At 35.9% G+C, this 15,925-nt stretch overlaps 1 protein-coding gene across 9 annotated transcripts in view; it reads right to left on the bottom strand.

The window, feature by feature from the left end:
* Vps13a (vacuolar protein sorting 13 homolog A) overlaps positions 1-15,925 on the bottom strand; it is a 175,881-nt gene that overhangs the window by 15,921 nt on the left and 144,035 nt on the right. For 4 of the 9 annotated variants that reach the window (XR_016534893.1, XM_090329619.1, XM_090329616.1 and 1 more), the window contains one exon: positions 11,880-11,991. Coding sequence is in view for 5 of the 9 variants with exons in the window: in XM_090329619.1 (XP_090185745.1) it covers positions 11,880-11,991 (112 nt within the window). In the remaining 4 variants the exon portion in view is untranslated. Of the gene's footprint in view, positions 1-543; positions 615-2,347; positions 2,449-8,885; positions 11,691-11,879; positions 11,992-15,925 lie in introns of those variants that run through there. The other 5 variants (XR_016534896.1, XR_016534895.1, XR_016534894.1 and 2 more) reach the window with 4 other exon arrangements.

The raw sequence follows: 15,925 nt of genomic DNA on the forward strand, positions 1-15,925 counted from the left end.
TTTTTTTTTGTTTTCTTTTGTGGGTCGTAGGACTTGAACTCTGGGCCTGGGCATTGTCTCTGAGCCACCATTCCCAGCTACAATATTAGACTTTATTAGCAATTGAGAGATGATCAAAGTGATCATGATAAGATATTTAGGTTTCATGTAAGCACTATGTGATTTTTTTATTTTTGCAAGGGACTTAAGCACATGAGATTTAGGGGTACTTGGTGTTCCTGGGACAAGTGGTTACCAAGAGACAACTATATCTAAATGACAGTAGATGCAATACAATTTCTAAAATTGATTGGAATGTGCGCTCAGATATTATATAAGCTTCATCATATCTCATGCAATGCTTTTTGAATGTTATAAAATAACTAGGCATCCTTTCTTTAGAGATGACTCATGTGTTTTTTTTTTTTTTTTCATTTCTATGATTCCTTAAATCTGTGCTTGTACTAGCAACAGACAGGAAAATGAGACATGATGATATGACATTACAGAACTGGCCTTTAATATGGCATGTGTTTATCCTGGAAAATAAAGCTCACTACGTACCAGAAACCTTCACTACTCTCTTCTTCAAGGCTGTGATCCTAATATCTTGAAGTAGGCCTGAGAAATAAGTCCTAGGAATGTAAGAGTGAATTGCTCAGTGAATTTGTGGAACTCAAGTTTTCTTCTTTTGGTGGTTATGAAGTTTGAACTCAGGGCCTTTAATGATTGCTAGGCAGGCACTCTACCATTTGAGCAATAACACCAACCTCAAGTTTTTCAATATTTGATACAAACTATTCTCTCAAATCATGCCACCAAAAACTCAATTATACGCATGCACTCAACTGCACAGTCTATTTTTTTGGCAATATTAAAAGTGGCTTGACAACATTCTAGAAAAGTTAACTTCCTGAGAGATTCCAGTTGTATTCCAATGCTGCATCATCAGAACTCTCATTAAACAACCACCTCAGATCTGAAGTGCCATAAAAATAGCTGAATATATATTTCTTTGCAACATTTCACACTGTGTTATTTATAGTGGTAAATTTTCACTGAAGAGTTACAGTTCCTAAGTATCACTGGACGTGATTAGGATATCAATACTATTTCAATTCTACAGACTCCTAAGTGACAAAAGTCTCACAAAGACATGGTGCTTTCTTTCAAATAAACTTTTTTGATGAATGAGACTACAATCTAATTTTGTATGAAAATAATTTATTTCAATTGAATGTATCTTTTCATACAACACTCAGTGTACCAAAAACCAAACTAACCAACAAACCAACAAAAACAAACCCCCCCATCAACAAAAACGCCTTTTCCCAGGGCTGGGGATGTAGCTCAGTTGTAAAGTGTTTGCCTAGCATGCTCTAAAGCCCTAGACTCAATCCTTACCCAACAATCTAAAAAGCCAACCCCCTCCCCACAAAAAATAAAAAATCCTTTTATATCTTATACTAAAGTTATCGAACAACTATAACACATGTAGCATGCATACAACACAGACACACAACATTTATGGATGAGCTTTACTATACTCACCTTATGCTGAGAATCTTTCTGTCTAAAGAAACTAGGTTGGGGGGGGGAATTACAAGGCAAAGCTCCAATAAATCAGTAGAAAAATCACAAATTAAACATCTGTAATCAGAATTTAGTATTTTAGCTTACTTAAGGTGGAGGATCTTACATAAATTTTTAGTAGAGAATTTATCCCTGCTTATATTCTTAATTTGGAAAAAAAATCCAATGGAACCACACTGAATTTAACATCTGAGAACTTCTTTTAATGTTAAAATGCACTGAAGTTCTTAATATTTCTACCCTTACAAATTCAAATTCATCATGAAAAACTTTTAAGAGATTTAGAAATCAAAATAGTCCCATTCAAGTTACTGATTTCCTTTAGAAAAGGACATTTACATTCCAGATAAAGAGAAAGCATGAACTTCCTCCAAGTGGAACCATTATCTTCAGTGGAAGACATGATTCCAAATTTTCTTCAAAAGTGTTTTGACCTCACACTGGAAGGTTGTATAAAAGGTCCCGTTGGTTCACAGTAAATTTCATGGACATGCTACTTTCAAATGTTCAAAAGATGGGATCCCTGAAAACAATGAGCCACACTTTATAAGAGGTTGTGCTCAATTAATAGTGGAATATGTGATCTGCTCCCTAGGTGGGATAGTAATTTTTTACTCCAAGATCCACTTTTTTTCTGAGATGCTAGCTAATGACTAACTTGTGCAGGTAAGAAAACTTGGCTCTCTTCAGTTTTCTCATCTCATTCAGAAGTGTCCTTCTGAAGAGGAAAAATGAAATTCAATGAGCCTTTATCTCCTAGAACTTGTCCACTTACTCAAAATTTCAGACGAGGTCAGGAGGAGAGTGTCCAGTACTACTCTGATGATCTCATTGCTATTTTTAAGCCCTTTCTTCCAGATTAGCTGAAATCTCTTCCTGAAGTAAAAGGAAAGACCACGACCGGCTGAAGGCAGTTATCTTCCAATTGCTATTAAGGCAGTGTTTGAAGCTAGTTATAACCATCTGTAATCTCTGAAAAAAAGAAATACACAACAAACAAAAACAGCCTCCCTCTTGCAACCACTTACCATTGATACCTTTGTAAAAGATACAAAGACAACATAGAGGAACTTCAAATATACTCGAAATGGCACAGAATATATTCCTATGGACACCTCAGAGCTCACTAGTCAAACACAATGGACAAAGATTAACCATGCACACCCCCATGTTAGATTAATTTTAAGGGGAAGAAAGGTTTTTTTTTTTCAAAAGTATTAAAAAGAGAACTTATCAAAAGAATCAGCTATTACATCATCTACAAAAAATGAAGAAAAGGTTGGGCTGTTGGTTGATATATGCTGCAGAGATAAACTAAGCTTCTCACATGAGGATTATTCTGAGTGGGATGTTTCTTAATCTTTTGAAGTTAATAATCCATTTACAAAATCTATAAAAGGAAAATCTAAAATGGCAATTTGTATATGTAGATAGGAAAAATTAAAAAGAAATATAATTTTCCCCCTTATGGCCTATCCCATTGTTACTGTATCTGACTTTGGCACCTAGTGTGTATGTTTATTTGAATTAGGGAATGGAAGGGGAAAAAAACAAGAAAATGCGACAAAGGGTAAGCCAATGAAGCAGCTATATTCACAAGACAGACATGCTGGAAATCAACTTTACAACTTGAATGGAAGGTGAATAAAATTTTAAAAAATTAAAAAAAAGAAATGTAGTGAAAAAAGAATTTGAACTGGGATTTGAACTCAAGACCTGTGCATGCCAAGGAGGCGCTCTACTACTTGAGCCGTATCTTCAGACATTTTTACTGTAGAAAATTTTTCAACAGGGTCTCAAATCTATTCTTAGAATGGCTTGGACCACAATCTTATTTATACTTCCTATGTAGCTCTGATGACAGATATGAACCACCATGCTTAGCTTTTGTAGGTTCAAATGATATCTCAAGAACTTACTACCTTTGCTGGCTTCCTGTGTAGCTGGATGACAGACAGGTACCACCATAATTAGTCTCAAGAACTTTTTGCCTATGCTGGCCTCAAACCAGGCTCCCAAATAGCCAGGATTCTACGTGTAAACCACACTGTGCATGGCACATAATCTTTTTCTTTTCTGCAGTATTCTTACTTTAATGAGCATATATTAATAATGCATAAAATAATGTAATTTTTGACAAATTTCACATCATCTGTAAAAGTATGGAATAAGGATGTTGTGAAATGATTCACAAGAGGGATTTAGAATTTTCTCTGCATGTGTCTCAAATCATTCAGACTTGCATGAATATATAAGAAGTGTCTACAAAACATCTTTGACACATGAGAATTTGGAACATAAGACAAACTGTTTAAACTCAGCTAAATTATGGATTATCGTGTGTGTGTGTGTGTGTGTGTGTACATACACGTGTGAAAGTTCTGGGGCTTGAACTCAGGGCCTAGGCACTATCCTAGAGCTCTTTGGTTCAAGGCTATCACTCTACCCAGTGGAGCCACAGGTCCATTTCTGGCTTTTTGGGAGTGGTCAAGTGGGAGATAAAGAGTCTCAGACTTTCCTGCTAGGGCTGGCTTCAAACAGTGATGCTCAGATCACAGCTTCCTGAGTAACTAGCATTACAGGTATGAGCTACCACTGCCCAGCTTGTTTTTATTTTTTTTAGTAAAGAAAAAACACAAATAATACTTGTAAAATTTTGAATACTTTCATTTTTGTGGATCTCTAAGATCCTCAAGATTGATATTTCTACTAGAAGTTTTTATCTTTTCATTGCTGGGACAATGGAAGTTTTACATAATGTTTTAAAATTGATTTGGGGGGTAACATGGAATAACTACTAAATAAATATATCTATGAATACAATCTAAACCCTTATCTATTAAAACTATAAATGATTCTAATTATCTAATGTAGAGCTATTTAAAGTCATGTATTTCTCCTTTGCTTCATCACTTTCTATAATATTTTGTATTCACTAAAATAAATGGTTCAATATTCTACATACTTTGTCTTCATTTATCTCTATGGAACCAAGTCAAGAGAATGAACAAGAATGATATACGTTTCACATATTCATCATAATCATTACTTGATCTAAATTAACAATGTGTGGACATTTGACATTTTATTTAAACTTCTTAAAACTTTAATGTTTAATATAAAAATTTAAATTTCTAATATATTTAAATTTAACATATTTACATTTAAAATACTTTGTATATTTACATCTTTAAAATACTTAATGTAAGGACAGCTATTTTTATTTTTAAAAAAAGCTGAGACATGAAGATACAATAGAAAAACACCCAACTGTGATAGTGTCTTTTCCTCTTCCCAACACTACAGCAAAGTTTAATGTAACATTTCATAGAAATTAAATCAGGCACATCAGTGGATGCTATAGCAGTAATTTTCTTTAGTGTATTCAACCCTGAGAAACAAATATAACAGGTTTTTAAAATACTGAAAATTCATGTATTAGGGTATAGGTATACAATGGTCCCAACTGTATGTTTTAGTAACATGACCTTAAAATCAATACTCAATATTGCATCAATGTAAGTGATTTTTTTTTTTTGCCAGTCCTGGGCTTGAGATTTTTTTCTTAAGGCTAGAACCCTGCTACTTGAGCCACAGCACCACTTCTGTTTTTTTCTATGTATGTGTTACCGAGGATTTGAATCCGGGTCTTTGTGCCTGCTAGGCAAACACTCTACCACTAGGCCAAACTCCCCAGCCCAAGTGAATGATTTTAAAAGCTAAAATTTAAGACATCCTGAGTAAATTAAAACTTACTTTGAATTCTTTCTCCATAAGGAACATTGAAAGTTAGCAATATTATTTTAGATTTCCACTTATTTTTATCTATGTGTATTGAGAGTGCTAATTAATCTCATAATCTCCTGTAAACTTCACTGTACTTAATTATATAATGTTACTAATAAATGAACTACTTACTGAAAAAATCTTATAAGCTCACTTTCTATCTGGTGATGAACACTTAGTTACCTTTGTCTAGTTTTATAACTCCATCAAGTCAACAATGCTATAAAACTGTAGAAAAATTTTCAGTATTATCTTTCTCTGATAAAATAATTTAAAAAATTAAAGTAGGAAACCAATGAATATCTGCAGTAAGTGTGGAAATATTTTTTCATGGTAGCAGAAGGGGAAAGGGGAAAGGGAAAAAGAAATAAACAGGAAAGGGCAATTGTACTGTTAAACACACATGTTACTTACAGGAACTTAAAATTACAGAATAAGCAAAGCCTAAAATCACAACAGTAAAGTTTACTAGTTACTATAACATTGTCTTAACTTTTGTTACTATTGAGATTTTAAATAAATGCAATCCTATTTCCTTTTCATTAAACTGGCAACTCACTGATGAAATAACTTGAACCTTTTACAGTTCAATTCTTAAGAAACAAAAGGATCATTTGTATTGAAACCATTATCACAGAAATACAAATCATGCTAACAGGAAAAGTCAATGTCTTGCAAGCCAAAAGTTCATCTTTTTCTTTTTGACATAGGTCTAGTAAGAGCTGGAATGTAAGAAGCCAAAAGATAGTTCAAGTAGTTTTCTTTCCCGAGGCATCTACGAGGAAATAATAGTCTGTGTTCTTTCTTTCGTAGCAGCAGCAGTTTCTGTGATTTTGCCCAAAAGTGAGAGTACCAGGTATATGACAAACAGAAGTTCAATCTATGATACCATTAGTGACTATTTTGATTGTATTGTCACTTATTCCCATGAGTACTACTGTGGTTAAAATACATTATTCAAAATCTGTATATTTGTTACTCCTACTACACATGCCATTCACTTTTTTTTTTTTTTTGGTTGGTGCTGGTATTGGGGCCACCAGCTCTCCCTTCATTTTTTTTTTTTTCCAGTCAAGGCTGTCGCTTTACCACCTGAGCTATATATCCATCTCTGGCTTTTCCGTCTGATTTATTGAAGGTAAGCATCTTGGAACTCAGATCATCAGGTTTCAATGCCATGAGGACAATTATAAGTTTGAGCCACCTGTGCCCAGCCCTTGATTTCATTTTAATTTTAATAAATTCTAGCCAGAAATTTCAGAACTGTTTAGTTGCTCTTTTTTGCTTTCAGGATTTTTGTTTTTTTGGGGTCATGGGGCTTCAACTCTGGGCCTGGATATCGTCCCTGAGCTCTTCAGCTACTGCCTTCTCTGGGGCCTAGACATTTCCCAGAGCTCTATAGCTCAAGGCTACCACCCTACCCTAGAGCCAAGTCCCATTTCCTGTTTTCTAAAGGTTAGTTGGAGATAAAGAGTCTCAGGTCCTTTTGTGCCCAGGCTGGCTTTGAACCTCCATCCTCAGATCTCAGTCTCCTGAGTAGCTAGGATTATAGGCGTGAGCCACCATGCATGCACCCACGGCTAAGTCACTTCCATTGTTATTTTTTTTTTTCTTGGCCAGTCCTGGGCCTTGAACTCAGGGCCTGAGCAATGTCCTTGGGCTTTCTCAAGGCTAGAGCCACTTGAGCCACCGCACTACTTTCGGCTTTTTCCATGTATGTAGTCCCAAGGACTCAAACCCTGGTCTTCATGCATGCTAGGCCAAACTCCCAGCCCCCTTTTTGCTTTAAGTTTCAGATATTGAATTCTAGAAATAATTCTCCAAGAACATAGAAATGAAATTAAAAAAAACTTGATAAATCTAAGTTTTAAATTCAGAAATTGTGGTTTGAGTCAAACCAAAAGCTAATCAAGTAAGCAATTATCTTCTACAAATTTATATAAGCTCATTATTTAAGTACTTGATGAAAGTCAAGGTCAATAGCCTTTTGTTGATTCAAAAGCATAGTAGTCATAGGGGTTTAAGATTATAATTACTAATAATCATTCATCTTAGATTTTTTTTTCTTCTTGGCTGTGGGACTTGAACTCTGGGCCTGGATGCTGTCCCTGAGCTCTTCAGCTCAAGGGTACCCCCCTATCCCTTGAGCCACTTCCAGTTTTCTAGTGGTTGTCTCATGAGCTTTACTGCATGGGCTGGCTTTGAACCGTGATTCTCACATCTCAGCTTCCATAGTAGCTAGGGATTACAGGCATGAGCCACTACGCCCAGCTCATTTTTCTAAGGTAACACATCATTCTTCAATGTATATGTGCCCGACAAGTCAAAAGAAGCAATACTAACAGAACGTCAAGCAGAGTAATTTTAGATTTTTGTTGCTATTTGTTGTTAGCACATCTATTGTACTTGGGAAATAAGACACAATAATTCATCGAAATTGGAAAAAAATTGTTTTTTTGTTTTCATGTTCCAGATAGGGTCTGACTATGGCACTGGCTAACCCCATGCTCCCACTTGGTCCAAGTCCCTGACCTCCGTTTACCAAGCCCCGTTACTAAGGGCCATACAAATAAAAATAACACAGAACCCTTCAGTACAAAAAACATCAGACTTGCTTATAAATTTCCCACAGATGTAGGTAACATTTCTCTTTGCCAATTAGAAAATGTACAAAATAATTATATTCCTATTGCCTTGAAATTAATTCATAACATTTTATAATAGGGATATAGTATGAATATGTACATTAAGTAGTAAACCTAATGCCTGTAAAAAGTTAACTTTGTCCATTGTTTTGATGAATATACTAGAGCCAGGCTCTGGTAGCTCATACTTAAAATCAAAACTACAGGCTTGAGATCTGAGAATTACAGTTTGACGCCAGATCAGGGAGAGAAGTCTATGACACTCTTATCTCCAATTAACCACCAAAAAGGCAGAAAATGGAGCTGTGGCTCATATGGTAGAGGTGTTAGGCTTGAGTAGATAAACTCAAGGACAGTACCAAGCCTCTGAATTCAAGCCCTGGGTCTGTACACATACATACACTAAGTATATACACATATTTTTTATATATACATACACTATACACTCTGTATAATATATGCATACATACTATACACTATGTATGACATATATAGATACATTATATACATGTATGTGTACATATACTATAAAATGAAGCAAATAATAATAAACTGCCTTTCTTTTAATTCTCAGATGAAGGACTATTTTTTACCATCTAATCTGTAATGACAAATCAGATTTTTTTTTTTTTGCCATTCCTTGGGCTTGAACTCAGGGCCAAGGCACTGCTCTTGAACTTTCTCAAGATAGTGGTCTATCACTTGAGCCACAGTACCATTTCTGGCTTTTTTCTGTGTATGTGGTACCAAGGAATCAAACCCAGGACTTTGTGCATGCTAGGCAAGCATTCTACCCCTAGGCCACACTTCTGGCCCCCAGAATTTAAAAAATAATAATAGGCCAACTTATATGACTAGAATGGAACAATAAATTCACACCACTTTAAGTTATGTATGTTTATTTTTAAGCAATTTGACAAAAATACCTTTGAAGTGCAAAATAAATATGAAACATTGAATGACTATCAATAGTCCCAACTTTACACAATGGTGTTACATTATAGCCCAGAAAATTCACAGGGAACAATCCTAATGAAAGGCATTTTACTAGCAAATAAGGAGATAATTCAGAATGAAACTAGTAAACACTAAAAATTATACTTCGCTTAACTCTAAATTTTAAAGTCAAACTATAATATGAAACTCTGAAATATATCAAGGCAATTTATAATATATAGTATGCCTTACTTTGGATGCAAAATACATTTTTTCTGTGTCTCAATAATGCAATTATTTTGCTTTATCATGATGTTCATAACAACATTTTAAAAGGAAAACTTGTTTACTTCCTAAAATGGATATATGGACATTATGATAGCAGTACTACAAAGCATTCCAGTAAACAGACAAAGAACATATGATTTTCAAGTTTAGATCTGACTAATCAACATCATCAACAACATCATCAACAACATCATCATCATCATCACTACTGCTACTGTGAGTCATAATCCATTCCCTGTAGAACTGAATTTTCTGTAAGCATGGTAAAGGAAAAAAGAAGCATAAAGGTTAGTTAAGTATGGAAAAACTGCCTGCAAAACATGTAAAAGAATGAAATGTTCAAGGAATTAGAATAATTTCAAAGCAATTTCTAGCTGTGACTCAGGCTGTAAAATGGATATAATATTGCATGACTTAGCAGACTAAGACTAATGTTTATTGGTTTCTATATACCCCATATATAAAATGCTTTTATGATCTCAATATAGTGTTTTATGATAATACTTTTTCTCTAGTAGACCACTTTAATTGAATACTAGAAAGCACTGTAACAATGTGATGACTTCTAGATAGTTACACCAGAAGACTGTATTTTATTATTTCTTTAGAAAACAAAGAAGGAAACATTGGAAAGCAATATCTAAGTTACTAAACAAATAACATTTTTTGAAAATGAAAAGAAACATTTATAAGTACATTTTCTAACATGCCATCATTTAAACCCAGATGAAATAATTATTACATGAAATTGAGGTAGATGACAATTTAAAGTTACATGTTGTGTGATTATTTTCCACAGCACCAGTATTCATGTATTCTAATCTATTTGCTAATGGAGGAGGAAAGCAACAGTACTACCAAAAAAACAACCCAGCTCTCCCACTTAGAGTAATGTTAACTGCAAACATGCTAAGGCATCTGATGAATTCCTACAGGTATTCAAGTTAATCCAGTACCGTTTTTAAAAGCAAATAATGGGTGACGGAGATTATTAGGTTTTAAATAAATAGCTCTTTTTAACTAAAAACTGGGATATTAAAAATAATATGTACCTTTAAATATACACAATCAGAAAGTCATGTCTTTGGATCCCAGAATTAAGAGCTTCAAAGACAATTTGCAAAGGTCTAATAACGGTATTTGCCAATGAAGTCAAATTGTGAATAATAAATTTTGAAAACTTCTCTACATATGTGATAAAACAGTATACCTCTAAATTTTTCTCATTTCTGGTCCTTTCCTAATAAGTTTATTGAAAGTTTTTCAAAAAGGTTTTTGAAATCCTCAAATTTCAGTGTAGTAAAATATTACTAACATGTTAATTATGCTCCAACAAGTGTTGGATGGAAATGTTCCCTATTGTATTTTCCATACCTGACTTCTGCAAATTTTCTTTTTCCAAAGAACAATACGCTATGCTGTCATCCTAGAGACTATACAGTGTTATGTTTTAGGCTTAACTTCAACAGACTGCCAGTTCTATCCCAATCTGAAAGTATTTTTGATGTGTTTTTGATGCTCTAAAAAGCATTTTAAAATCAAGTATAAAACCACTTTAATTACTAAACACTGTACATTACTTTCTGGTGGCATTTTAATACGTTAGAGGGCTCAGAGATAGCCATAAAAGTATATTTTATGCAATATTATATTCTCTGTACACAAGAAATAAGGCATTTAAGTTTTAAATCTTTACTCTGGTTATTTCAAGTAAGTGAATTTCCATTTACTGACACAAGTTTTTTTTTTCTATGAGTATTTCCACATCTGTACAATATAATGACTCCTTGTTTCAAACGAATGGTTTGAGAAGTCTACCATTTACACAACAGTAACAACTTTACATTGGTATAGGCTAGTATATGATTATTATTTATCCCATAGTGAAGATTTTTAATAGTCCAATGCATCGAGAAACTTGTCTGAACAGATGATTTATTCTACCTTCAAACTTCCTATTGTTGCAAAGCCCAATCTTTCTTACTTAAAAGATTATGGTTTGTATGTGAAATATGCATACAATTTCCTAAGATTTTATACACACTAATTTGAGCATCTTCAAAAACATAGTAGGAATCCATGAATAATCCATATTTGCTGGGTTCCTGAGTTTTGTTGGTTTTGTGTCTTTGTGCTTGTAGATAAAGTTTTTATCTGACAGAAGCTAGTAGTGGTTTGAAGGAGCTATCCAAATAAAATTGTCTAACTAGCTAAATGTACCATCAATTATGACGGTACAAAAAGCTTATTAGTTTGCAACAAATCTACAAATCCAGTGCAGAACCAAGAAAAAGATCAGATTGAAGTTCCTATTAAAAGGTTACCAATACAAAAATCTTTCCTTTATATTCAAAATACTGAAATGGCTGTACAGGGTTTGTAAAATTTAAAGACTAAAATCTACTGTTGGCTTTTACTTGCAAAGTCATGCATTAACTGTTTTCATATCATACTTTTTGATGCCTGTAAAAAAGAAAAAAAAAGTCTTATAGTAAATAAATGTACTTTAAAACCTAAGAAAATAAAAGAAACTTACAAATGGAAATACACAGATGTATAAAAACCTAATTTATATTTCAAGCATTACATACAATTTTAAAGAAACTAACATAACTGAATGAACTATAACTTACAGGACCTTTCTTCACTTACCTGTAGCATTTGATTTCCAGTACCATCCCTCAGCCTGTAAGGTCTGATAACTCCATCTTCATTAAAGAACCGAGGTGGTCGTAGACTCTCCACTTCAAAAGTTTCTGTAGCTCTAAAGGAAAAAATATAACTTGATTTTTAAAAGTTATGCAAAAGCTTGTTAGAACACTAAAAATGAAATGACTAAAAAGAACTGTCAGATTAAATGTGAAAACCATATCATGTATCTATCTTTGCTTTCAGAACATAAATTCTCTAAGACAGTATCGAACTACAAAGAAAATTATTAATAGAGTCTCTTGGATTGTCTTTGCAACAATTATCAGAGTACTGGCAAATCATGTTGCCGCCATATTATTTCTCAATTTGACATTACAATTTCTTCATTTATATTTTAGTTCTTTCAGTATGATTCCAGATAAAAAGTAAATGTAGATACTTGCATATCACTTCTCATTACACAGGGAAAGCCTGATTTCTCCATGAAATAAAGATACCACCTAGGAATTCTTTGGCAAGTGACATCTTGTTGGGAGCCAGTGGCTCACACTCCTGGTCCTAAGCTACTCAGCAGGAGGCTAAGATCTGAGGATCAAGGTTCAAAGCTTGCCTGGGCAGACAAATCTGAGGCACTCATCTTCAATTAATTTAGCAAAGTGACAAATGAAGGTGTGGCCCAAGTAGTAAAGGACCAGACTTGTGTGGAAAAAAACCCAAACAGGAGCACAAAGTCCTGAGTTCATGCCCCAGTATCAGAATATATCTATATCTATATATGGAGAGAGACAGAGAGACAGAGACAGAGTGGGGGGGTATTCTTTATAAAACCAAGGAAGGTAATTCTACTCTTAAGTCTGTTAGGCTGACTTCGTATGAAATTGTTAGTGCTATAGCATGTAGTGCTCCTATTAGTGCATATTTTGAGTTTGAGGCTCACCCTAATAGTTCATTTGTTAGTGTTGCTTTCCGAAGACCTTAAAAGAGCAATGAATTTTAAGTAGGGGTTTCTTTTCTAGTCATTGTTACAATCATATAGTTTACCTCCTACAATCTATTAATGTCAAGAATCATATGTGATAAAAAAATTGGGACCAATTTATTAACATTGGTTTGGTTAATTTTTAGCTATTTTAGTTTTTTTATGTTAAAGTCTGCTTCTAATATTAAGTATATATGCTTTACAAATGATTTTAGAATCCATCATACCAATCATTTCTTTCCTTGCATTTAATATTCTTACCTAAATTTGGTTCCAGTATTGCTTTCATATAGCTCAGTGAGGTTTATCCACTAGTTTATATTTCCGCTTTTGATGTTTATAACCCCCTTCTTTATTTCAATGTTCTTTTAAATTATCTTTTAGTTTTGATTATACTTTCTATAAATGTTGGTATATAAATATATATATATATATAAATATATAACATAGCTGGGTAGACAAAAGATTTTAGCTAATTAATTCCAGGAGACATGGGTAGAAATCTCCATGTATACTTAAATTTCCTATGTTTGACAGATGTTTGAGCTTCTTGTAACTATGACCAAACACATCATATTTGTGAAATGAAAGTTACAGATAGAGAAGTAGCCTCTTTTCCTATTTCAATTCTAAATTATTATAAAAACAGAAATACAATTAAGGAGGGAGGTGTCCTCTGCCTATCCCATTGCTGGTGGTGCATTCGTTACAATGTTTCCTGTCTGTACCTGCTGAGTGACTCCTGCCTGCAGGCCTCTTCTTCTGTCTCCTACCCCCTGACGCCCTCACTGACTCCACCCCTCCCTGGTGTCCTCACTGACTGGGCCCTCCTACCCATGTCCTCACTAACTCTTCCACTACTCCTCACTGACCATCCCCCCAACCCCCACAGACTTTACTTCCTCTTAGTGTTTATTACAATGGGGTCTCATCAGTCCCACCCAAGTCGGGACACCCCTTGGGATATCTTTTACACTCTTTAGATGTTCTACTCAGAGACTCCATAAAGCCAAAAGGGCTCATCTTTTATTGCAATTGTGTCTGGCAAAGTATAGACAACTGGTTTCAATGGCCCCAAAATGGGACTTTGGATTATAATATTCTCAGGAATTTAGACAGTTTCTACTGACGCAATGATAAATGGCCAGAGGTTCTATATGTTTAGACTTTCTTTGCTCTCCATGCTTGCCCTTGTCTCTACCTATCCTGTTCAACTTCCCCTATTGTACTGGCACAGGGGCATCCTGTCCCTGCCAAATCACCTAAGGGCCTAGAGCCTCTTCCTAAAGTGCCTGATACCCTGCTAACATTGAAGACTCTGCTCCTCCTTCCCAAGCTGAACCTTTCCTTCCTTCTCCTCCCCCTTCATCTCCTTTTGACTCACCTCCTGCTACTCATACTGGATCTTGTACTGGTAGCTCACAGCCCCCACCAGCCTCCCTATATCCTCTGCAGGAGGTGGCAGGGACAGAAGGGGTCCTTTGTGTTCATGCCCCCTTTCCAATGACAGATCTTTCCCAGATTGAGAAGTGACTAGGATCATACTCCCAAGATCCCAATAATTATACCAAAGAGTTTAAATACCTTATTTAGACTTACGACCTCACCTGGCATGACTTATATACAGTCCTGTCCTCTACCCTTACCTCTGGAGAAAAGGAAAGAGTTTGGGTTGCAGCCCAGGCACATGCTGATGAAACCCACTGCCTAGACAATACTTTCCCAGTAGGGGCAACGGCTGTGCCCAGGAAAGAGTCCAAATTGGGATTATGAAAATAATGTATACCTGGAAGGGTTAGCAGAAATAGGATGGTAACCTGCCTGGTAGCTGGCCTCCAGAAGGCAGCCCACCATGCAGTCAACTATGATAAACTAAAGGAGGTTACCCAGAGACCCACTGAAAACCCGGCCAAATTTCTTGAACACTTTACAGTGGCACGCCAGCGTTATACTAAGCTGGACCTGAGTCAAAAGAAGGTATAGTGGTCCTTAATACCCATTTCATTTCCCAATCAGCTCCGGATATTAAAAAAAAAGTTGAAAAAGGCTGAGGATGGCCCTCAAACCCCCCAAGGAGATCTGGTGAGCACGGCCTTTAAGGTTTTTAACAACCTGGAGTAACAGAAAAAAGCTGATAAGGCTGCCTGTAATAGGAAAAATTGCCAGTTCCTGGCTGCTGCCCTTTGGGCTCCTCAAAGAAGCAGCACCCAACGCACACCACCCAGACCATGCGTTAAGTGTGGCAAGGACGGCCACTGGGCAAGAACTTTCCCTACTCTACAACCACCATCTGGACCCTGCCAAAGTGTGGACAGCCGGGACGCTGGGGAGTCGACTATCCCTCCTCGTCTCTACAAGGTGGGCCAGTCCTCTCATACCCCCCACATATGGGGAGGAGCCTAACTTATCCGAGATACTCAGCTTGGCAACGGAAGTGTGATGCTGCCCAGGGCCGCTGGATCCCACAAGCATCACAATGGAGGAGCCCAGGGTATGTCTCCAGGTTGCAGGCAAACTACTTGTATCCTTTCTTTTGGATATGGGAGCCAGTTATTCGTTGTTACCTAAGTATTCCAGCCTCTCTTTTCCCTCCCAGATTGCAGTGGTGGGTGTAGATGACCTTCTTACTTGCTCTGCAACTACCCATGTAGAATAGATAACTTTCCTTTTTTACATTCCTTTCTAATCTTACCCCGCTGTCCCATATCCAAGGCTCCCTCAGCCCCTTAAAGCCCTTTTCCTTCTCCCCCAATTTTGCCTGAGGATCAAGTCTTTCTTAAGATCCTTAATCTGTCTGGTTTACATCCTAAGTGGACAGGCCCTCATCAGGTCCTGCTGACCGCTCCCACTGCAGTTTAGCTCAACAGATAGCCACAGTGGTTTCTTCTGTCAAGAATGAAAAAGGCTCCTGCTCTTGCTCCATCTATGACGCCAAGTTATCTTGCATCCCTGAAGAAGATGGCACCCCTGCCTCTTAAGACTTCTTTTGAATTTCATCCAAGGACACTTATGCACGTTCACTACCATGGAACTGTTACTGCTCCTTCTGGACGGACAGCATCCCCGC

Source organism: Megascapheus bottae, chromosome 3 (genome assembly GCF_031878675.1).
Source record: "Megascapheus bottae isolate mThoBot1 chromosome 3, mThoBot2.hap1, whole genome shotgun sequence".
NCBI classification, from domain to species: Eukaryota; Metazoa; Chordata; class Mammalia; order Rodentia; family Geomyidae; genus Megascapheus; species Megascapheus bottae.